The sequence below is a fragment of the Cupressus sempervirens genome, chromosome 6 (genome assembly GCF_028749045.1).
Source record: "Cupressus sempervirens isolate cs-2001-9-10 chromosome 6, ASM2874904v1, whole genome shotgun sequence".
Classification (NCBI taxonomy): Eukaryota; Viridiplantae; Streptophyta; class Pinopsida; order Cupressales; family Cupressaceae; genus Cupressus; species Cupressus sempervirens.
In genome coordinates, this window is record NC_143123.1 from 685,584,996 (window position 1) to 685,610,585 (window position 25,590).

Below are 25,590 nucleotides of genomic sequence, written 5' to 3' on the forward strand. Positions count from 1 at the left end.
TGCCTATTAGCAAGAGATATTGATCACTCAAATGAATGATAACATAACACTAATGTGATCTCAATTACTTTATGAAGCTTATTATTCATGAAAAATCTACAATTATAGATTCATAAACATTAATTCTCTTTATAGTTTCTATTTCAAAGATTTTATTAATCCATATTTAAATATTGATTGGATTAGTAGAGGCATGCAGGGTATGAAATATTTGAAAGGACAATCTTTTATTTGTGTAGTGTTGATTTGCCATTTGATGATGGTTAATAAATTTTAAAATAATTCTTTTCTCACTCCAATTATGAATTAAATGAAAATAATGATTCTCGAAGTATATTATTGCTACATTAAACAACTTTTCTTGGCATAGCATGACAGATTCTTGTGTTAGAATTAGATTTGAAGAATCTAAAATCAGTTTTATTTTGTTAATCCTTAAGCTATGATAATTGGGTATCAAATGAGAAATGTTTTATAAATTATAGTTACAATACTTCGAAGGTGGAATGTGTTGTTGAATGATTAAGGTAATCATAATTGGTGTTTCTTTGCACTTATCCTTTACTTTATTTGTAATTTATAATGTGTTTTAGATGTAATTTGAAATAAAAGATTTAGTTATTTAATGAAGATAGATATGTGTAGATTCATTTTAATAAGTGTGGATATCTAAATTATTTTCATTAAATTAAGTGAAGATTGAGGTTAAGAGTATGGTATCAAGATGAAATTATATTTTTAAAACTAGGTGCCTCTTTATAAATTGTCAATTGATATGATGGATGTGATTTATTTATGGTATAATATTATCTTAGGATGTGATTTATTTATTTGTTCTTTAGTATCCTTGGCTAGTTTTAGTTAGTTATTGAATGATATAAAGGAAACATGAGTATTTTTCAAAATATAAATATTTTTTGAATTAGTTTATTGCCCACCAACAATAAATTGCCAATTTTAATATGTTATTCAGTTTAGTATAATTTAGAGAATAGTATAATTTAGATTATTTAAAAAATAGTTTAGTATATATAGATATATCAAACATGATTATTATAAATAGACAAGAGCCTACACAAGCCTCTCTTATTAGAGAGGGATGTTGGGTTAGATAAGATAGATGAGATAAGATAATATTATTAATGTACAAAAAAAGACCACAATGAGGGTCTATGGGACTAGAAGCTTACATCAAGAAAGTAGTAGACAAATGGAGCACCAAATGGTGACCACAAAAGAACAAGAACAATAAATGAAGAACAAGAAGAAAGCAAGAGACATTACAGGAAAGATTAGGTATCCATCCTCACAGAGAAAAAGTTCAATAATGACTTATTAGTGTGGCTACTAGAGGCCCTGTGATGAAGCTGAGTGCTACAAGAGGAGTCTCATTGGAAAAGAGGTCCCCTGCGAGGTCTCATAGATTTGGAATGGCCCATATTAGGGAGATTGTATGTATGCTTCACATCCAGAGTTAAGGGCGAGAAGAAAGATGTAATAAGTTGTGTTTGGGCCTGAATCCTAGGAAATGAAAGCTGCAAAGTATTATCATGAAGTTGCAAGGACTCATAGATAGAGCGCAATGCAACGCTAAACGGTGTGCCTGAAAAAATCTAAGAGGGATCTGCAATCTCTAAATAGATAGTAAAATCTCCCACTAATCTCATAGTATATGGAGCATCTAAAAAGGAAATGAGTCTCAGATTCTACCTCATCTAAGGTACAAAGTGTGCACACTCGATCCTCTCTAGCAATATGATGATCAACTTGGATCTAGAGTTTGTGCGAGCCCACCCTGAAGGAACCAAGGGAGATATGCAAGGCGTGTGTCCAATATATGTATAAGTACTCAGGGCAAACAATAATCCCATCCTGAATATCTAAGAAGTGCTTGGCATAGAAAGCCATCCTCGGACATAGTCCCCCTGGAGGATCCACCTAGGTCCGTATGATATACTGCATGTAGATGTCAAGTCTGACATGCCTATTCAACTCCTAACGAGAGGGGAGTAGATGAGCAGGAGCATCTAATGAGAACTGCTATAGAGGGAGACAGTCAATGTTGATCCCAACTAAACTTAGTAGGATAGTAGCCTTAGCATACCAACAACGGGCTCTAGTAGTTGGATCAAAGTCTGCAATAGTAGCTAAGGAGTAGTAGGTTAAGGGTATTTGTGTTGGCCTTTAATCGAGTCTAAAAAACCACAAAGATGGTGAGAAACCAAATCAGGTCAAAAATGGTTGCAAGCTTGAATGGGTCAGCTCTAAACTCAACCAAAATAATATTGTGGGGGGTAGATTTGTGACATCTAATAATCCAATAGAGGAGCAGAGTCTAGGTACACTCGATCATGGACCAATCTAAGTCTAAAAGGGAAGGACCCCAAACCACCACACCATAGAGCACTGTGGGTCTTATTAAGGAATCCAGGAGGGATAGCTTAGATGATGTATCCTAAAAGTGGTGTCTAAAGCACTATCTCTCGAGCATGGAAAGAGAACCCAACCCTTTACTTATTTGAGACTAAATGGCTAGTCTCAAGCTGAAATGAGATCCAAAAAACTTAACCTCAAGTTATGTGTAAGATGATGTAATCTCAACTTTCGGACCCTAGAAGTGAAAATGGAGATATGAGGTCTTCAAACCATTGAAGACCATAACACAAGTCTTCTCAAGGTTCATGACCAGATGTCTCATATCACAAAAAGATGCAAGTCTATCCAAAATCCTCTAAAGCCCTTCAGGAGAAGAGACAAGAAGAACCACATCATTAGCAAAGAGAAGGATAGAGATCAATACCTGGTGTAGATGAAAACCATCACTTGGAAGCAAGGAATCACTGAGAAAAGCCTCAAGCTCATCAATGTAGATCCCGAACAAGGTGGGTGAGAGAGGGAAGCCCTACTTCACCCTGATGGTGCTCTAGATAGGGTCGGAGAAGCCCTCTTTGGTCCTAAGTCTACCAATCACTATCTCATATAACCTCATGATAGCCATCAATAAGATCTCAGAAATACCAATATCTCTTAGTCTTTGAAAAATGGTTGCTCTAGGGATGGAATCAAAATCCTTATGAAAATCCACAAAAAAGAAGTAGACTTTATTTGAGTGATGTCGAGCCTCCTCAATAATAGCCTGTAGTGTAAAGATATGATCCATGTTTTGGTAGTCTACCCTGAATCTTGCTTGACCCTAGCCCTACAATTCCTCTTGTTGAGCTCACTAGATAAACTAGTATTCAATGTTGTAGCATAAAATTTGGCAAATGTATGCCCAATCATGATGGTCCTATAGTTTTTGGGATCAGAGGTCAGTTTGGACTTATGGATTGAGTGAATAATGTGTCTCAACCAAGATTTTAGAAAACCAAAACAAACCACTGCACATTAAAGAGTGTAGAGAGATAAGGGCCCAAGATTGTGGTGCCAAGCTTGAAGAGCTCAACCTGAAAACCCTCATCATCAACCGCCCTGCAACATCTCATAAGTTTGATGGCCTCATAAATGCTAGAGGTGGAGAATAAGTGGCAATGGGGGAGTGAGCTAACCTAGGATATCATACAATGTGGAGACATGAGAGGCAAGGAGGCAAAGGTCAGGGGTGGACTGGGGTTGGCTATGCCAGGGGAACATGATGCACCAAAAAAACTTGGGATACTGAATGAGCATGTTACAGAGGCATCTGCCCTATGAAGCAATAAATAATCACTTCTTATGGTGAAGAAAGAATTTGTAGGAGAGTTGTAAATTGGTGAAAGCAAGGGAATGAGTATCAAAATTCAAGCATAAAGAGCGGTGGAAGGTTTTACATGCCTCATCAAACCACCGGTTCATGTGACAAGTATTCCATCGAACAGATCTAGGAGTGCTGGGATGAAGCAGTGAGGGCTAGAGAGGAGAGTTGACTCCCAAATTATGATAGCTAGTGAGTGAAATATGGTAGACACCTGACTGTGATTCGTGAAGCTAGTAGGGTGAAGGAATCTTCTCAAATGGAATATGAAGAGGTCTTGATCACTATCCTCAAAACAAAAATAGGTAAGGGGGTGGTTCTGGGCAAGATGACTAGAGATGGGTGGTAGAGAGTGGGAAGAAACATGAACTAAAAGGCGAAGGAGGGCATGATCCTCTAGGGGAAGATGGGAGATAGTAAATTTTTGGATGGAGGAGATGAAAGAAGAAATAGTGAGTATATAATCAACCACATTCACACCCCCACTATGGAGCCAACAAGTAAAACACTCAAAGCCTAGGAAGCAAGAGAGGCCATTCAGAATCACTAGATCAGAGACTTACAGAGCTAGAGAAGGTGGTGATCATAGAAAGTTATAGGTCCACTGTGATCCTCAGATAAATGTTGAAGCCCCATACTAGTAGGATCCCTCTTAGTAGTACAAATCAAGTTGGACCCATGGTCATACTGGAGGGTCTGGAGATCTTTAGTCTGTACATTAAAGTCTCCTAAGATGATGATGTCATCCATAACACCAAACTTGGAGATGCTCTCGAATAGGTCTGTAAAAGGGTTCCCACCCTCAACACTATGAATGGTATAAGGTGAGGAAGTCGACAGAAAGTAACAAACAACAATGAAGATATCTCTCTGACAGTGACTGGTACCACCAACCTGGATCCACATAAATTTGGCCTGGGAGTTAGAAAGAACCAATGTGGTAGTACTGAATAGATCATCTCTAATCAAACAAGTAATCCCACTAGAACCACATATCCCACCTGAAGCACGGACCTCCTCTCTACAAACTGAAAGCCATTGATATCCTATGTAACCTAGAAGAGGCTGAGCAAGACTCCTATGAGTCTCGGTAACAACCAATGAATTAGCATACCCAAATGCATCATGAAGTAAGCCTTGCAAAGACCACAGGGAGCCATTGCCATTCCAACAATTGATAAGTAGAGAGCTAATGGAGGGCTTAGACTTGCCCAACTATTGGTGTTCAAACCGTCATTCAGCTTGGGTATGTCTCACATCCCAACCCTTGGGAGGTGAGTCATGAATAATTTCTTTTAGATTCCTTATTACTACCCATTTCCCGTTACTCCTTGCTTCTATAACCATGAGGCTCCTAGAGTGCTCTAGTTCAGCTACTTGTCTTTTGTGAGGTCTTCATCAAGAAATATCTTTGTGGGAAGAAGGAAGAGCTTCTTTGCCCTGAGAGCTTGTAGTTGATCAACGAGTGAGAGAAACCTAATAAAAAGGGTGCCATCATGTCCAAACCATGCTCTATCTAATGTAACATCAGAAATACCTAGTTGCTCACTGAGAAATGAGTAGGTCATGGGGAGAGGATCAATGGAGGATGAAGGAAGACCTCTAAGCCAAAGGTTGAGCTCCCTAAAGTGCCTAACCTAATCCTTTGTCAATTTCTCTTAGAGAATTTTTCCAACCTTAGGTAGAGGCGTAGTGTTGGAATTTTTGCAAGTGGAGACCCAAGTTTTAATTTGTTGCCATGTTTCAATCAAAAGAGATTTTTTTTATTAACAAGCTCGATCTGCTTGTTCTTGAGGTTTCCCATATCCCTGAAGTCTTCAATAATGGAGCTGATATCTTTTGTAATGCCTGTTATTTGTGTGGTAAAAGTTTGAGAGAGGTCCTAGATGCATGAAGAATTAGCCACAACTTACTGGTTCAAATCATTCAACGATTGAGATAGGGAGTGAATAGTGTCTCAGAGAGTTTGATTCACTAATTCATACTTCTGTAACTACACTAAGAGACCTTAGGAAACTGCTGAGAGAGAAAGAGTTGTGACTTTTAGAGTTGCATTATCCTTCTCCAATAATGTCAAGCAGTCAACTATTTGTTGTAGTGTTGCAGGATTGAGTGGGGGTTCCATGATTCAAAATTGCATTACATAGTAAATGAATTAAAAAAACTAATTCGTATACTAATAAACTAGAGTAGATAAAATACTTGATATTCTATCAAACAATTTACATACAATCTTGTCTTGCAGTGGGTAATCTACTTGTAGACCACAAACAACTAGATCACAGCTAGGGCATAAGATGACACTGGATCACTAGACACTAGTGAAGGAAGTTGATCACACCTACAGCTAGAGTGCTCTAGGCGAGCTAGGGCATGGTGGAGCTATGTCCTCAAGGATTAGATGCAAGTACTCTAACAATAAGAATTTATCACGTTATTGTTGTAAAGAGTTTGGCATGGTGAAAACATCCACATTGTAGTTGTCGACAAAAATTCAAATAAAAATTAGATGATAAAATGAAGAAGGGTTCCTTCCACCAATCCTCCTCTCTCTGTCCAAAAAGAACAGGAATATCTAACAACTCTACCTTCCATGATTTCATTTTCTTATGAACAGAACGAGCAGAATGAGTCATGATGACCTAGTTTTTTTACAACCAAAATGAGCCATGAGCAAAATGAGCTTATGAGCTTATGAGCCACGAGCAAAACGAGCTTACGAGAATAATTTTTAATCTTGACATAAGTAAATTATTGTAATAAATATAATATACAATTTAGTTATTTAATTAAATGATTTTTTTTAAAGAAATTTTGTAGCATTGCAAAATAATAGGATGGAAGTGAAGGGATAAGTGTTAGTATGACAAAGGGAAAATTGAGGGGAGAGTGTAGAGAGATGAATCAACATAAAATATCAAACTCTGGGAAAGTCATTAAGGGATCAAACAATAAATAATAAAAGTTATAATTTGATAAGCTAATAGATTGGAGTGAATATATAGATGGAAGATTAGAGTGGACCCGGCTCGGTTTCTCATCTGCCAGGGTACATATGTTAGTATGACAAGGGGAAATTGAGGGGAGAGTGTAGAGGGACGAATTGACATAAAATATCAAACTCTAGGATAGTTATTAAGGGATCAAACAATAAATAATAATAAGTTATAATTTGATAAGCTGCATATGTTTGCCTATCGGCTATACACTTGCACTGACTCGATGCAAGCACTTATTTTTATTATTTTAATATCTATACATTATAGTAAAAAACTCACCCTTGTGAGAAGTGAACATGTGAAATAAGTCAATCTCCCTCAACTTGGAGTATTAAACATATATTATATATTAATAATAATAATAAAGCATTCATTTTACATTTCGAGATGCGGCCATAATTAAGCATCTGGTGAACATTTCAATGCGACAAATTCTATATTTTTAATTGATTTAAAACAATTTTTTTTTTCATTACCCCATTGGGAGGCAAGTGCATGTGAGAAGTGTTTTCATTTTACTCTCATCAATCTCTCTTGATTTGTGGGACTCCAAAATTTATTAGTTCTGACCATAGAGGAATACTATTGCATTCATTAGATGCAATTAAAAACTATAAAATATATTAGTTTAACCAATAAGTTTCAAGTATTTATTTAGGTTCTAAGTTTTTTATAAAGTTTGAACATTTTTATTATTTTTTGAAATGGAAAAAATCCATTTAACTAAAATGTTATTGGCTCTCACTAACAATAGTAAGGGGGAAAATTAATTTTTGAAACCAAAAAATTAAGAAAAATTTAAAGCTCTAACTTTTAGCATTAATTGTGCAATTAATATGGTTGAAAATACCATAAAAGATGATGTGACACTAGATTTACTTTATCATTTCAAGAATTTCACAATTTAAATTCTTTATAAAGTTTGAACATTTTTATTTTATTTTTTGAAAAAAAGGAATAGTATTTAATTGAAATCTTATTGGATCCTACTAAATAGTAATGGAGAAATTTAATTTTTTAAACTAAAAATCAATGAAAATTTAAAATTCTAACTTTTTGTATTAATTGTGCAACTAATATAATTATTATAAGAGATATGTCAGACAACACTTTATTTTACCATTAGTCAAATTAATAATAATAGAGTGTACTAACTCATAAAATTTTGATTTATTTTGTCCTTAAAGCATTATTTTTAAAAAGAATTAAAAGTAATAAAAACTAAATAATGTAAAAAAAGAATATTAAAAACTAGAAACCAAATAATATTATAGAGAATTTTAAAATGGTAGTTATTGTATGTACAATTATTTTTATTGTTATGTATTTAAAATTTAAAATATCTTATATCATTTTTGGGTGTCAAGTTATTGATTTAATATTTTTTTAATAAATAAAAATAGTGTATAAAGATGACAATTAATTGTAATTTTTCTTAAATAAAGAATTATTTGATGTTAAATATTTGTAAAAAAAAAATTTTGTTTCATAATTTTCAATTTTTCTAATTTTTTAATCATATAATTCTTTCTTTTAGGATAAACAATTGGTTTAATTTCTTATATTGCAAACATGCTAAAAAAAAAGTTATTGTACTACAAACTCCAAGACACAAAGAATAAGCAATTTAAATTGTGGATATATTTTCTATATGTAGAATTTAGTTATAACATGCTTATGCTTTTGTTGGGATTTTGGTTGGTATTGTTTAACCTTGCACAAGATCTCAATGATCCATTTGTTCGCAACACATTACAAAACATTTCTGACAACTTTATAATTGCATTCAAACTAATATTGTAGAAATTTTATTTATTATCACAAGACTTCTCATGGAAAAACCAATAATGCAAAAAATGTGTTGCCTTGTAATGTATGCATGATTTTTTTAGTGAAATTGAACAACATTTCTTGAGGGCTTATGAAGATGCTTTCCAGTCTCAAAACTTTTAAAGTTAAAGAATTCCATTTTGTTCTAAAATTATTATGCACTTTTGAGTTTTCTATGATAGAGTTTAGATTTACCCTTTTTTAATTAAATCTTGTCATTAGACATTTATAATGCTCTAAATTTCTTCTATTCGTATATGTATAGAGTATAGTAGCTTATTTTAAAAAAACCACAATTGATTGTGATAAATTTCAAAGTAGACCGAAAGTATGACTCATTTTTCTTGTTTTATAATTTAAAAAATCAATATTTTTGTTGTTTAGTTATTCTACAAAAGCATTCCTAACACCAAACTCATTACAATATGAAAAGTAAACTTTGTATTATGTTGAGCACACCATACAATGCCATTTATTATTTAGTCCTTTTAACCAATTTTAGAACTTCTTGTAACTTTTTTTGTAAAGGCGTTGATGTTAAAATTCTAAAGACACAAAGAAGTAATTTTGCACTTGGGAAGAGCTATAACTTATCTACTTGCATTCAACTACAAACATTAATGCAAAATGTAGTTGTTTATGTTTCTCCACTGTCTTTAGTTCTTAAGTTCTATGTACAATTACAATTCATTTTAATACTATTTAAAGATAGTTCAACCTCTAAAAAATCAAAGGATATAAAGAATGTTGTTCTAATACATTTTGCATTCCTTCAAATTAAAAAGTTTATTCCTTATCTTAACTCTTTATTGCCACACTCTACAATACATGACAGGAACTATAACCTTATACATCTCTTGTTAGTTATGCTCACATTTCATTTGACTTTCATCTCCACTCTCACGTTCGTCTTAATAATTAAATATATCAATATTATTATTATGTATACATCAATCAAATATTTATTCAGAACTAAGATTTGAATTTACTTCTTAAAATGTTTTTAATATTGACTTGGTTAAGTCACTCGTTCTGAAGGCTAGTTACAAAGTTACACGTTCTGGTCGCCTTATTCGCTGCAGCTTTTTTAGATTGTTCCACATAAAAAAGTCACACCCTCTGTATTTTTCTTGGGTTTTCAAAGGCGTTTCTAAAGAGGATTACATCTGTCATTTGCGCGAACAGATCTACGGATTTTGTATTTAACCATTTGTGGTCGTAGGGCAGTTTGCAGTGTTTTGGGTTAGGTTGTGGTTCTCGTTATAAAAGAAGATAACGTTCTGGGTTTGATAAAGAAGGTGTGAATATGTCTATGAATATGGTCTTCAACAAGCTGGAAAGGAGCAGCAAACCTCAAGCCGGATGGCGCTTGGCAACTGTGGAAGAAGCGAGAGATAATTTGGATTCAATAAAGCGTGATAATATTTTGGATGAATGGGACAGAGTCCGTCTACTTGACTGCTGGATGGGAGGCTCTGGTTACGGATTCAATGTGGAGGAGGGTTTTAGAAGCTGTCTTGGATACATGTTACTAGCAAGTTGTTATCAACGTCTTTTATTTATTGTTCCAAGAAAATAATATTTACAATTTACTATTGTGTAGTAGACTCTAAGCTTAAATTAAAATATTAATTCTTATTATTTATTATATTTATTTTTTAAGATATATTATTAATAAATTGTTTTAAGTTTTAATTTTGTTTCTTTTACGATTTCTTGTTGTTATTATTTTTAAACTTTTTATTCTTTAAAAAAAAGCTTTGAGGGAGATTTTGATTTCTGGTCTTTTTTGCTCTGCTAGGGTTTCTTGCCTCATGTGATTTTTCAGTTCTCTTGAGTACGTCTCTTCATTTGAACTTGCCTTCTCTAGGCAATACTTGTCAAACCTCATTTACTATGGGAGTCTTTAGGCTTTTTTATCATGGCTCCGGCCAACTGTGACCCAATTGTTTCTGGTGTGCACGCTGCTGCTTCGGACTGCCATGGCGCCGCTTCTGAACAAACGCCCACGCAAGTTTTTCCCGAAGATCTTTCACGAGGTAATTTTGATATTATCCTTCCTTTGCAAGAATTTGATGCTGCATGTGACTGGTTAGAGCACCACACCTTGATAGGATATTTTGTGGGTTGGACTCCTCCTGAAGCTATGCTCGGAGAATGGGCTAACAAGAGTTGGACCCCTCATGGGGTCTGCCTTGATGCCATGCAAAACCTTACCAAAGGTTTTTTTTTATTTCGCTTCGCCAACCCGTCACAAGCAGAGGTAGTTTTCACCAACGGCCCTTGGTCTATCTGTTCTTCTCTGCTTGTTTTCCAAAAATGGACCCGAGACTTTACAGTCTCGAATGATAAAAAGCTTAGGGTCCCTATGTGGGTTGAGTTTCCAGGTTTACCCTTGCCATGTTGGCATTTCATTGAGTCCATTTCCCAAACCCTTGGAAAAGTTGTCACCAAGGAGCCTGAGAAATTCTTTAATGCTCGCCCTCAGCGTCACATTTGCATCGAAGTTGATCTTTCCAAGGATCTTCATGATTCCATGGAAATACAGATTGGGGTGCAGAACTTCTCTTAGAAGGTGCTTTACCTAAACCTTCCTAACACCTATTATAGGTGCCAATCGGTGGAACACAAGATTCGAGATTGCCCCTTAGTTACCTCCAGGGCAAACCTCGCACCTAAAGATGCACCTGCCAAACAAGCCGAAGGGAAAAAAGAAGATTGGGTTACTGTTGGACGTAAGGGCAAGGTTGCCTCAACCCCTTTGCAGCCCAAACAATCTTATGTGGCAGTTACCGATGTTCCTCCTATTCCTACAGGAAGGTCTACACCAGCTAGTGTGAGGACGCAGGTGGCTTTGACAATTCGTCCTCTGGGAGGTTCGTAGGTTTCAAACCCTGCTATTACGCAGGGGATCAAGGCCACCGCCAGGGCTTCTGCCTTGGTTAGGGCTCGCACTCCGCTTGCGGTCTCTTCCATTGTGCCACTAGCAACACGACATTCTCGTAGTCCTCTTGGACGTGCAGAGGTACCAAAGATAAAGCAACAGGCTGTAAGTTCAAAGGATTTCCCGTCTAACTTTCACCTAGCTCCTACCTTCTTGCAAAATAGCTACTCCTCTCTCGAGGATGAGGATGACATGGAAGATTTCTCATGAACTGCCTTTCATGGAATGTTAGAGGTCTTATAGACCTCACTAGAAAGTACTATGTCTGCGATACCCGTCATACACTTGGTAATTTGGATTTTTTGTGTTTACAAGAAGTAAAGATCTCTGGTTTCATGTTTGACGTTGCATGTCGTGTCATTTGGCAGGATGGCGTTATGTTTTCCTCACAACATGATGCTGGCTGAGGTGGTGTAGTTACTCTCCTCTCACCTCGCCTTCATTTTTCTATTATTTCACATGGTACTGACCCTTCGCATAGAATTGTTTGGCTTTTACTTTCCATTAACAATCACTCTTTTGGAGTCATTAATGTTTATTCTTCCAATGACATTGTTGAAAGAGCCAAGTTGTGGGCCTTGCTGGCTGACAATTTGCCTCCAGCTACTTGGGTCATGTGTGGGGACTTCAATATGGTTGAAGTGGCATCTGACAAAGAAGGCATTTTGTGTTTTCATTAGACAGCTAGAGAAAGAGCAGCTTGGTACTACATGCGTAATAAATTGGGCCTTTTTTATCCCAACACTAATCACCACCAGAGTAGTGGGGTCTAGCACACTTGGTCCAACTTTCAAGCTAACCCAGATCATATATTAAAACATCTTGATTGTGCCATGATCTCTGCACAATCTTTTTTCTACTTTTCTGAGGATCAAGATTTGCATGTCATTCCCCTGTTAGATGTCACTTTATCTGACCACTATCCTATTTATATTGGCATTACTTGGCAAACAACTATCCCCAAGGTAGCTATGTCTCAGTTTTTCCTCAACACGTCAGTGCTGATGCATGCTTCCACCATCTCACATATCCAACGTGTCTAGAATTTGGAGCCACGTCCGCATTCTCAAAGGGGATGGATTCAATGGTGGAATGATGTCATTGCCAAAACTGTGTGATTCCTGCACATCTATGGGCGTCAAGTCACCATTTTCTAAAAAAGGGCTTATGCAGCTAACAAACTTGCCCTTAGAAAAGCTTATGAGGCTCTCACTCTTAACCCCTTTGATACGAATCTGCAAGTTCAACTTGTCAAGATTCGACATGACAAGCAAGTTGCTGACAACTATGCTACCCATGGAGCTCAACTCAAGGCTCGTCTCCACTGGTTGAAGGTTGGAGACAAAGCCTCAAAGGAATTTTTTCATGCTCTTCGAGCCCGTCATACCAAAGTTGGGATTCAAAAACTCAAACAAGGTACGACTATTATGTCCAGTCTCCTTGACATCCTGCAAGCATTCGTTCATCATTATGAGAATGTCTTTTCTTCGCAGGGAAATTTGGTTGCCCAGGAAGAAGCTCTCTGAAAATGCATCTCTGTTACTCCAAACCGCCTTGCGAGGGAGTAGCGTGCTTTCTATGAGCAACTTATTTTCCTCAACGATCTTAAAGAGGCTGCCTTTTCTATGGCAGATGACAAGTCCCCTGGGTGTGATGGATTTCCCTATGAGTTTTACAAGCACCTCTGGGAGAAAATTGGCCCTGATCTGCACAGATTCTATCTTGAAGCATATCATTCTAAAAGCTTAGGAGCCATTATAAATAAAGGAAATATTAAATTCATACCTAAGGCTGGTGATCCGAAGGACATATGCAATTGGAGGCCCATCACCCTTCTGAATGTGGCTTATAAGGTAATTGCCAAGGCACTCTCTCTCAAAATCTTGAGCACATGCTGCCTCTAATTGTGTGGCCTGAGAAAATTGGCTTCATCAAATCAAGATACATTCTTGATAACATTATTGCTGTTTGGGAAGGGATGGAATGGGCTCATGAGTCCAAACTTAAGGCTATCTTTCGGAAGATAGATTTTGCCAAAGCATATGACCACATTGAATGGCCCTTCATCCTAGCTATGCTCCAGGCCCTGGGATTTGGTCCCAACTTTATTCAATCCATGGAGATGCTTTTTGGTGATGCTAATGCTTGTGTTACCATTAATAATTCATTTCCTGAGGCCTTTGGGCTCTTTCGCTTCATCAAGCAACGTTGCCCTTTAGCTCTAGAACTTTACGTTCTTGTTGCTGAAGGCTTTGGGTACCTGCTTGCTCATTCTATTTTCTCAGGATTGGTTCGTGGCATTACCTTGCCTGATTCTACATCCCAACTTGTCAATGGTCATTTTGCTGATGATTTCTTCCTTACTCTTCTTGAAGAGGAGGAAAGCATCAACAATGCACTATCTTGTCTGAAGACTTTTTGTCAACCCTCTAGCTCTACCATTCAATGGCATAAAACACTCTGCTACCACCAGTCTTTTTTGCCAGCTCCACCCTGGCTTAGCCAATTTGAGTGGAAATGGGTCACTCACAGTGAAATTTTTTGTTTTCTTGGTATCCCTTTTACCTTTTAGGCTTCCCCTCTAGAGCTTTGGAATGTTGTCCTTGCTAAGATTGAAAAAAAGCTTGATTACTGGATTACCAAGCCGCTCTCTCTTGCTGGTAAATTCTAGATTTGTTCTATGATTCTAGAGGCCGCCCATTTTTATTATTCTTCCTGTTGGGCTCCTTCCAAAGCTTCCTATCTTAAGCTGGAATGCTTGCATAGAGATTTCCTCTGGGATTCTGGTTCCAATCATCATGGATTTCACAGAGTCGCTTGGGAATTTTGTTGCCTCTCTAAAGAGTCTGGTGGCCTCAGTCTACTTTCCACTCAAAAACAAGGCCTTGCACTTTGTGCCAAGTGGATCATTCATGCTATTACTGGAGATGAAGCTTGGAAGATTCTAGTTCGCCATTGTATTTCTTCTGGCTTCCCTGTCAACAGACCTGCATGGAAGGGGATTGTTTTTCAAACCCTTCTCATCATGCGTGATCATGTTGTCATACAGGGCTCATTTGTTATCAAGAGCATCTGGAAAGCTTGGGAGGCTATCAAGCCCTGGCTTCATTAGGTTGGGGATGACTTTCATAATGGTCTCTCCTTGAATCAATAGAATATTTGGTGGTCTCCCCTGTTTTCCTTTCAAGGTAATCCTCTTGCTAAGACCCAAGGTGCCAGTGCTCTTCATTTTTTCAAATGTGGCATCAAAACTATCAAAGATCTATTTTCTAGAGTCACTATGAGTTTTAGGACCTGGGAAGACATGCAGGTTCAGTACTGCCTTGTCCGTGCAGATCGGCAGACTTTTGACCTATTGCTTTCCTCCATCCTTGCACAAGGTTGGAATTCAGTCTGGTCATCCTTGGTGGCATGACTGGAAGTGGTATCCTGACACTCCTTTTTCCAACTACAAGCCCAATAAGGGATACCGATGGCTTTCGCCCCATCTTCCGATGGTAGACATGCTCAACAAGAGATGGCATTTGCAATATTCGCTTTCTCAATGGCAAAAATGCTTTGATACCATCTGGTGCACTATTACTGAGCCCAAGATCGCCCACTTTTCTTGGTGCCTTGCCTTCCAAGGTCTTCCCTTGGGGCCTCGACTCAAGCACATAGGGTTTCCTGATCTGAGATGCCCCTTTCGTGGTCAACCTGAGTCCTTTTTGCATATTTTTTGGTTTTGTAAACATGCACAGAATTACTGGCACTGGATTCATGATTTTTTCAAGCCCTTTAGGCCTGAACCATTTTCATGGCACATGATGTGCTGGGTGATTCCCCCAAAATTCCCAAAAAGTACTCCCAGATCTAGCATACATTTAGGATGGAAATTTTGTTTACTTTGTGGAAAGATAGAAATGTTGTTTTATTCACACACAGCTTTTTGGATGTTAACATTGCAATGTACACTAAAGCTTGTATTTGTAACAATGTTATTATGTAGATACAGGTGCAAGCTAACAAAGTTGCCTTGGAAGTTGCTCACCTGCAGGAGCTGCTCAACCACTGGGGCAATGCCCCTTGCACTGTGGCTCGAGTACCTCCAAATGCCTCGACAGACACCTCGATGCCTCGTGGCTGCCGATAGCGGTGCCACTCCTCAGGCTGCCACTCGCACACTCTGCACTCATAGGCTTCTCGCCATCACTCTCCTAGTGGTGGGGCTGGTAGTTGGAGGCACCGCTCTGCCTCCCCACCCTGTGGTGGCTCTGGCTGGTCCCCGGCTCCTCCTCCTAGTGCTCGTCGAGATAATGCTGGCAAATGGCCCCGCCTAGCGCTTGCGATCTCTCCTTCGTGGCCTGAGGTCAAAGATGTGGAGGCTGCCACTGATCCCCATGCTATTGTTGCTCTTGATGATGGCTGGTCTGTGCCCAGCCTGCCCCCCAATCTCACCAATGATTGGGGTTTCAATGACAAAGATGATCCTCCCTCCTCGGTTGCCACTGCTTTGGCAGCCTGAGGTTGCTATATATGTTTTTTTTAATTAATAGTTGCTAATTTTGGTTGATGTCGTGTGTTTAGTTTTGGCTTAGGCCGCTTGAACTCTCTTGCAGGGTGATCTTGTATCCCCCAACCCCTTTTTTGTGAATTGTATTCTAAGCATATTTTTTTTAAAGAATAGGACTATTCATCAAAAAAAAAAAACCTTTTTATTCTTTAATCTTTCTCCATCTTAACTTTTCTTACTTCTCTATTCTTCTATAACCTTTTCTCTTATTGTTCTTTCATGATTGTTTTATATTATTATTTATTCTAAACTTAAAAAGTTTAAAGTTCTTTAATTGTATGTTACAAATTTTGAAACCATCTTTCCTTAAATTATGTTTGAAGGTTTCTTTTTAAAACTCTTTATTATTTTTAATATTTTAATTTATATTTTCTTAAGCTTGTTTTATTTTGTAGTTTATTATTTTTCTACTATTTTATAAGCTTTTTTTAAATTTAATTTTAGTATTTAGTATAGTGCTTTATTTGAGTCTTTATATTTATTTTCATGTTAGTATTAAGTTTTTTTTCTATCTATTTAATTATTATTATATTTTTATGTCGATAGAGTTAAAGTGGAAGCCTTGCTCCTGGAAAATTATAAGCCTCCACCATTAAAATTTATTTCTGTCTATTTGTAATTATATTTTGGCTATTTAAATTATTTCTCATATTTTATTTATTTCTTTCTATTATTATAATATAGAAACAAATTAATTTTTTATTTCTCCCCTTCTATTTCTATTGATTTTCTACATCACATTTCATTTTTTATTTAGTTTCGTATGCCTCTAGAATAAAATGGCCTGGTTTGATGTAAAATGTGAGAATTTCACAAATGGAGATATCCCATTGAATATCTAAAAGGCCCTCAATATGTTGATGTAATTCACACTCACCAGCAGAGATCTATGCACCTCAAATGAACTCATGCCAAAATAAGAACACACGACTCAACACGAAATCCCCTCCATGAAACATGTTGTGACTCACTCCAGGTAATTTTTGTATGGTGCTATAAGTTTCATGAGCTCAAGAAGGATTGAGTTCTGTAAGTTTTGTGAGCTTAGGAAGAATTGAGTTGGCTAACTCAATTTTTTTTTTTTTTTTTTAAATTTGGCAAATGTGGACAAGGCCACAAATTATATATTAAAATAGCTAGCTCAATAACTCCATGGGGAAAGAACTAGAAAGAAAACCCCATTTCCTCATTGAAATACAAAAGAAATAAGCAGAAGAAAAGCAGCTCATAAAAGATTTCACCTACGACAACACAAACTACAAAGGGCTGCAATTGGAGACATTAATTTCAATCCTTGATAAAAATTTCTACTAGAATAGGAAAGGCAGATAGAATAATTGGATGAGAATTAAGATTGGGATGTGAAGCCGAGGCAACAAACTCTACATGTTGATCATCGCATCCCATATTTGCTAAATAGTCGGCCACAGAATTACCTTCCCTGTATATATGAGATATCTGATATTCTCGAAATGAATCCAATAACCCCCAAATCTATTTTAGGATATAAGTAATTTTCCAATTGCAATAATTTTTTAGAGACATGCTTTAATTATAATCATTGAGTCACCCTCAATATGAACTGAATGAAAACCATTTCTTCTTGCTAGTATTAAGCCAGCTAGTAAAGCGTGTGCCTCTGGCTAACTCAATTTTGCTTACTGAAATACCCTCTATTTTTTCTCATCAAAAAATCCATTAACCTCTCAGAATCACACCAAATAGAGTCTCTTGCCTCTGTCAGATTGTATCCATGGTTTTTGGGGACAGAGAACTTAGGAGGTCAAGAAAAAACTAGGCTTTTTAAATTAGAAGCTCACATGAAAGGATTCACATTAGACAATCCATGTATATAGCAACAATTCATCTGTATTCAATGTAGTAGGAGAATAGTCCTAGAAAAAGCTTGTTTGTTCAATCGACTAGGAGCTCAAGCTTTGGGCGTTAATGTTGATTGTTCCCTCCTCAAATTTAAACTTCATGCAACACCTGAATGAGTCAATTCCAAAATTTGGTATTTTCATCATTGCTAGAGAAATCCCAAAAGCCAAATCTAAGAAAGTTTGATCTTGGTATATTTCCAATGATTTTGAGTAACTTGTCATTCCTAAGTGACTTGGGTTTCATATAAACAAAGAAGAAAGAAGAAATATTTCTTTGATTTTCAGCCGGCAAAGAGCCAAGAAATGTACTAAACATTCAAATGATAGTTAAATGGTTAACTTCCATTGGTCGGGTAATTAGATTTTCCTAATTATTAATGTGGTAGTGAAAAAGACACATTATATTTATGAATTGGTTTATTTATTTTAGGGATGGGTGGCTAATCTTGAACTTTAGCAGATAACCTCAATGGGTGTGTAAAATGCTATATAAAATTACTTTATAATATGTCAATTGCAACTTCCTTTTTGGAGAATCTACAATTCTACCTCTTGACACTACTCAATTCTAAAATTGAAATCAGACTTTGTATGGTGCTTTCCAAGAAAAAAAATATTTTCCACCTTTCCCTTTGGCTTTATTAACTATTATAGGTTGCTTTAAATGATGTTTTCTTATCTTTTCATCTATTTATTAATAGAGATCTAAGAGATTTGAACAGTAACAATCCAAATCAATATATATAATAAATTACATTATAAAAATTGTTCATTTTATATTAAATTATCATATATTTTTAAAAATTTAACATCTTAAATTATAATTTATCTTATTTATAGTTTAATTTAATTAAATATCATTTTGAAATTCTCAATATATATTATACCATATAAATAAGATACATATTATTAGTTATGTCTTATTTAATCAAATCTAAATTATTAAATAAGTATATTTTTGAATTGAGAATTCTTGATTTTATATAGGTTTCAAATTTATTGATATTTACAATGTGTCTTTTTCTATATATAATAATAAGTGGTTGTTTTTTGAGAGAGATTTTTGTTATAGTACACAATTATTAAATTAATTTTATTTTTTAATTATACTTCTAAATTTTATGTTTAAAATTAAGGATTATTCAATATATTTTTTAATGTTATTGTTATTTGTAAGCTTTTTCAATTCAAAGATTGTGTATGAATTTTTAACATGGTGAAGAAGAAATGTTTTTATTATTTGTGATCTTATCAGTTTTATGTCTTATTTAAATTAAGACAATTTTTTTTAAATAACTGAATTTTTCAATCTTATTTCTTAGAATAATAAGAGCATTTTAAAACAACAAAATTTTGGACGTAACAGATCTCAACAAACAAGTTATGAAAACATTTGGAAGCATGTGGGATAGAAACAATTGGATCATCATAGGTGGTCTAGTGAAGATCTACTGAACCAAAGCTCCATTCATTTTGACATTTTTAGTATGGATGCATGCATCTCCACTTCCCCTTCTACTAAATTTTGTGATACCAAATTATTATGGAGTGAACTAAGTAGCACATAGATGAAACAACTTAGTTGGGTGCAAGAATTACACTATTTATGATTATCTTTTAAATAGACTAAATTTTTCATAGACAAATTTAATTATTTTTGTTAAGTTTAATAGTATATATTTATTGATTGTAATTTATATTATTTTATTTTTCATATTTTCTTATATATGGTATTATTTTTGATCCATTTTGTGCATCATACAATTTTTTTTTACTTCATTGAAAATCAAATTTCTTATCGACTTATTGCTGTGTGTACAATAACATGCAACTGTCAATCGATATTTTTATAGACTTTTAAATTATTTTTATAACTTTTTTTTTCCATGCTCTCAAATAATTGTATCCAGCACCCTTTCACTCTAACCTCACCACTCCTCTAACCCACCCCCTCCCTAATTTTGTTGGCATGCATAATTCCTACCTTCCTACCGCTACCGACCTTCAACACCCACCATCCACAATTGACCGCCCACTGTCTACAGTCCAGTCTACCAACAAATTAGCCATCCAACACTATCCAACCGTAATATAAGCTAGCCATATTTAATTCTATGTAATTTTCTAGCATGTGTAATATGTTTGTTTTGTATTCTAGATTTTTCTCAGACCTCTATAAATAGAGGCAGTTGTAATGGATGTAAACACAAGGCATAGAAGCAATAATATAAAGATTTCTTATTTGGTTTCAGTTTTCTTTGTCTCTGCCCACCTTCATAGTGGTATCAGAGCACAAGCAGATTGTGAAGTTAGATCACAGGCAGATTTTGGAGTCACATTCCAAGAAGATTGTGGAGCTAAAAAAAGGATTGCTACTGCAAGAAAGACATATGAGATCAGTCCAATAGTAAGGTATTGCATTTTATTTTTGAAGTTGAGGCGTGAATGTGTGCTTATGAACTGGATTTTATTTCAAGTGATTAGTTTTGTAAGAAGGTAGAGATCATAATTTTTAATTGAGATAATCTTATTGATTTTGCTGCCAAGTATTTTAAAAGATTTTATTATTTTTTAAAGTATGTTATCAAGCATATATTAGTTTATGATTCCAATATTTTCTGGCAAGAATTATGATCATTAGTCATTTAGAATGAAAACAATATTTCATTCTCAAGAGTTATTGCAGATTGTAGTGAATGGATTTGTAGAACCATTGGATGAATCATTATTAACTACAGATCAAAAGGATGAACTCAAGGAAAATAGGAAAAAAGATATAAAGGCTTTTCAAATTATTCAACAAGGTTTGGATGACACTGTTCTTGCAAGGATTAATTGAGCTACAATAGCCAAGCAAGCATGGGAGATCCTTGAAACAACATATCAAGGTATAAGCAAGGTAAAAGTATCTAAATTGCAGTCATTAAGAAGAGATTTTGAAACCTCCAAATGAAAGATATTGAATCAGTATAGCAATTTTCAATTCGAGTTATGAATGTGGTTAATCAAATAAGGTTGAATGGTGATGAGCTAATAGATCAAAAAATTGTAGAAAAGATCTTAAGATGCTTGCCTATTAAATTTGATAATATTGTTGTGGCAATTGAGGAATCTAAGGATTTGTCAAATTTATCTGTAGATGAGTTGTTTGGGTCATTACAAAACCATGAATACAGGTTGAATAGGCATGATAATACTTCATTAGAGCATGCATTCAAAACACAAATGACATTTGGCAGAGGTAGAGGAAGAGGATATCTAGGATTCAGAGGACGAGGAAGAGGATGATATAATTATCAAAGAGAGGAAAGGAGTTTTGATCAAGGAGTCAGGAGAAATCAAAGTTTAAGCTCAAGGGGGTGTAATAACAATCAAGCATTAGAAAGGTATGACAAATCAAATGTCCAATGTTATTATTGCAAGAGGTTTGGTCACTTAGCAAATGAAAGTTAGAAGAAGCAAACACATGTAGGCAAACAAAATGCAATTTTTTCTTAAAGTAATCCAGGGACATTGTTCATTACATGTCATGTAGCTCAAGAGAGCTCAAGTGATATTTGGTTTCTAGATAGTGGTTGTAGTAATCATATGATAGGAAATAGAGATATATTTGAAAGTTTGGATACCTTAGTAAAGTCAAAAGTAAAATTGGGCAATGATAACATAGTGGAAATAAGTGAAAAAGGTACAATTATTGTAATGACAAATCTTGGTAAGAAATATATTTCTGATGTGTATTTTGTACTCGATTTAAAGCATAATCTTGTAAGTGTGGGACAACTTACACAAAAAGGTTATAAAGTTATTTTTGAAAATAACATCTGCACTATATTTGATATTTCTCCCAGTACCATGGTCATTGCAAGGATTGAAATGAAAGACAATAGAATGTTTCCACTTCACATGAAAATCGGAGTGATGGATGAGGATGGAGTGAGTTTCAAGGCAACATGTCAAGATCAATCATGGATATGGCATTTGAGGTATGGTCATCTAAATTTCAAGGGATTGAGTTTATTGCAAAGAAAGGAAATGGTAAGAGGCTTACCCCCCATTAAAGCACCATTTACATCATGTGAAAGTTGCATCTTAGCTAAGCAACATAGGGAAAGTTTTCCAAAAGAAATGTCATATAAAGCTTGGACACCTTTAGAAATTGTGCATACTGATATATGTGGTCCTATGCAAGTGCCATCATTAGGGGGGAGCATTTATTTTCTAACATTCATTGATGACTTTAGTAGGAAAACATGGGTTTATTTTCTTAAATATAAATCTGGAACATTTAGCAAGTTTAAGGAGTTCAAGGCATTTGTTGAGAAACAAAATGGTCTATCCGTTAAGGTATTAAGGTCAGATAGAGAGGGAGAATACATGTCAAATGATTTTTTGGATTATTGTAGGCATCATGGAATAAAAAAATAGTTCACTACAAGTTATACACCTCAGCAAAATGGTGTTGCCAAAAGAAAGAATCAAACAATAATGGAGATGGCAAGAAACATGTTGAAAGGTAAGAATCTACCAAATGAATATTGGGCTGAAGCAGTAGCTTGTGTTGTTTATATCTTGAATAGGAGTCCAACAAAGATGGTAAGAGACAATATTCCTCAAGAAGCATGGAATGGTAAGCATCATTGTGTTTCCCATTTTAGAGTATTTGGTTGTATTGCATATCCACACGTTCCTAAAGAAACAAGGAGTAAATCAGATGATAAGAGTGAAAAATGTATTTTTATTGGTTATGATGAACAATCTAAGGCATATAAGTTGTTTAATCCTATAACTAGAAAAGTCATTATAAGTAGAGATGTTGTGTTCAAAGAAGAAGAATCTTGGGATGGCAATATAGATAAGACAATTATAGGCACAACTCCGATACTATATGATGAGCAAGAAGGAAAAGGCCAAGAGAATCAAATAGATCAAACAAATGAGCATGGGGGATCTCCTTCAAGAAGTGCACATGGAGATAACACACAAATGGAAGATGAGCAAGGAGAATCTTCAAGTTCGCATGTAAGTAATTTCTCTAATCCTACCCTTGCATCATTGAGATCAAGGATCAAGAAAAATAAAACTAAAAGTTTGCAAGAGATTTATGAACAAGGAGACAGAATTGATTTACAATCATATTTTGCTTTATTTGCTCAAGATCCTATATATTTTGAAGATGCAATTAAGGAAAAACAATATATTAATGAAATGCATGAAGAAATGGAATCTATTGATAAAAATGCTACGTGGAAACTAGTTGATTTGCCTAAGAATAAAGAATGCATAGGTGTAAAATGGGTTTATAAAACTAAGTATAAGGAAAATGAATAAATTGATAAATATAAGGCAAGATTAGTAGCTAAAGGGTTTGTACAAGAATATGGGGTTCATTATAATGAAACTTTTGTACCCATAGCTAGACTAGATATTGTTAGAATGGTACTCACTATTGCAGATGGATGTAAAATCAACTTTTTTAAATGGGTATTTGGAAGAAGAAGTTTATGTACAACAACCACTAGGTTATGAAATCAAAGGACACGGACACAAGGTTTATAGGTTGAAGAAGACAATCTATGGGTTGAAACAAGCACCAAGGGCATGGTATAGCAGAATTGATTCATATATGATTAAGAATGGATTTAATAGAAGCACTAATGAGCCAACACTATACACTAAAGTCAATAAGGAAGGAAAAAAATTTATTGTCTGCTTGTATGTTGATGATTTAATCTTTACTAGAAATCTTTCCATTGATATGTTTAAATCAACAATGAAGAAAGAATTTGAGATGACAGATTTGGGTTTGATGAAATATTTTCTTGATATTCAAGTAACACAAAATGACAAGGGAATTGTCATTTGTCAAAATAAATATGCACAAGATGTTATGAGAAAGTTTAGAATGGTAAATTGTAGTCCAGTCTCTATACCCATGACAATGGGCACAAAATTAAGTAGAGAAGAAAATGAGAATGATTTTGATTCTACTTAATTCAGAAAGTTGTTGGTAGTTTGATGTATCTCACAACAACTAGGCCTAATATTGTGTATGTAGTGAATGTAATTTCTAGATTTATGGATTCACCTAAGAAATCACATTGGCAAGTAGGGAAGAGAATATTGAGATACATTGCAGGGACTCTAAATTATGGCATAATGTATTCTTCTTCAGATGATTTTCAGCTAGTTGGGTATACTAACAATGATTTTGCAGGAAGTATTGATGATAGAAAGAGCACATATGGATATGCATTTCATTTTGGAAAAGGTATTGTGGCATGGGCATCAAAGAAGTAGCCTATCATGACCATTTATTGAGCTGAAGTAGAATATGTAGCCAGTACATCAGCAGCATGTCAAGCAATATGGATGGGAAGAGTCTTGAAAGATCTAATGCATGAGCAAGATGAGTCTACTACAATCTATTGTGATAACAAGTCCACCATCACATTATCAAAGAATCATGTTTTTCACAAGAGGACAAAGCACATTGATACTAGATATCATTTTATTCGAGAATTGGTCCATAATGGAGAAATCAGCTTGGAGTATTGCAGATCTGAAGATCAATTGGTAGATATATTTACAAAGGCATTAGCACAAGAAAAATTTGAATATTTAAGAGATCAAATGAATATTGTAAAATTTGATGTAATTGATGGTAGAAATTAAGGGGGAGTGTTGGCATGCGTAATTCCTACCTTCCTACCACTGCTGACCTTCAACTACCCACCATCCACAGCTAATCACCCACTATCCACAGTCTAGTTTGCCAACAACTTAGTCGTCCAGAACCATCTAGCTGCAATATATGCTAGCCAGATTTAATTCTATGTAATATTATAGCATGTGTAATACGTTTTTTTTTTATTCTAGAGTTTTCTCAAACCTCTATAAATAGAGGTAGTTGTAATGGATGTAAACACAAGGCATAGAAGCAATAATATAAAGATTTCTTATTTTGGTTTCAATTTTCTCTGTCTCTACCCACCTTAAAATTTTACCATCTCAAGTCTCTTAAGTTGGCTTTTTTACATCTTCCCTTTCAATGGATGCCACAGAAAGTGGTTCACAATCAAATCAAGAGACAATTGCAAATGAACTATCTACAATTTGTTGTTCACTATCTATAGTCACTGCTATTGATTTAACAATAAGGAATTGGTTACAAATGAGCATTATTTGAAAAAAATATGATAGTAGTCTCTTTTTCTATTTCTACTACTTCAAATGTTGCCATTCTTTTGGCTACAGATGACAAAATATATTTACTACAAATTTTAAAGCTTATCTAGACATTATAATGGTGATCTTATATTATCTGCAGAAGATGAGAGAAAGGCAGTCCAATATTTGAAGCTTACTAAATTGAACAAGGATGGAAAGAATGTTGTGCTACGAAGATTGCAATGAGGAAGTCCTCCATTGGTTGATGATGAGGAGATAACAAGAATAAATTCTATAATAGATTTCCTATGAGATGGAGAGAAGAAATTGGAGAAGACTATAGGAAAAAATAACAAATACGAATAGCACCTTACAGGTTACATCTATTCATTCACAGCAAGCACATAGGGATGTTGCCTTACCAAACACATGTTTCTTCAAATTTTCACCCATTCTTACAAATGACCATGAAGAAAGTACTA

At 35.1% G+C, this 25,590-nt stretch overlaps 1 protein-coding gene across 1 annotated transcript; it reads left to right on the plus strand.

The window, feature by feature from the left end:
- Positions 1-13,397: 13,397 nt before the first annotated feature.
- LOC149554052 (uncharacterized) lies at positions 13,398-14,618 on the plus strand. The gene is made up of 2 exons (XM_089790406.1): positions 13,398-13,842; positions 14,197-14,618. Exons 1-2 carry the CDS (start codon positions 13,398-13,400, stop codon positions 14,616-14,618), a joined length of 867 nt encoding a protein of 288 aa, XP_089646532.1.
- Positions 14,619-25,590: the final 10,972 nt, after the last annotated feature.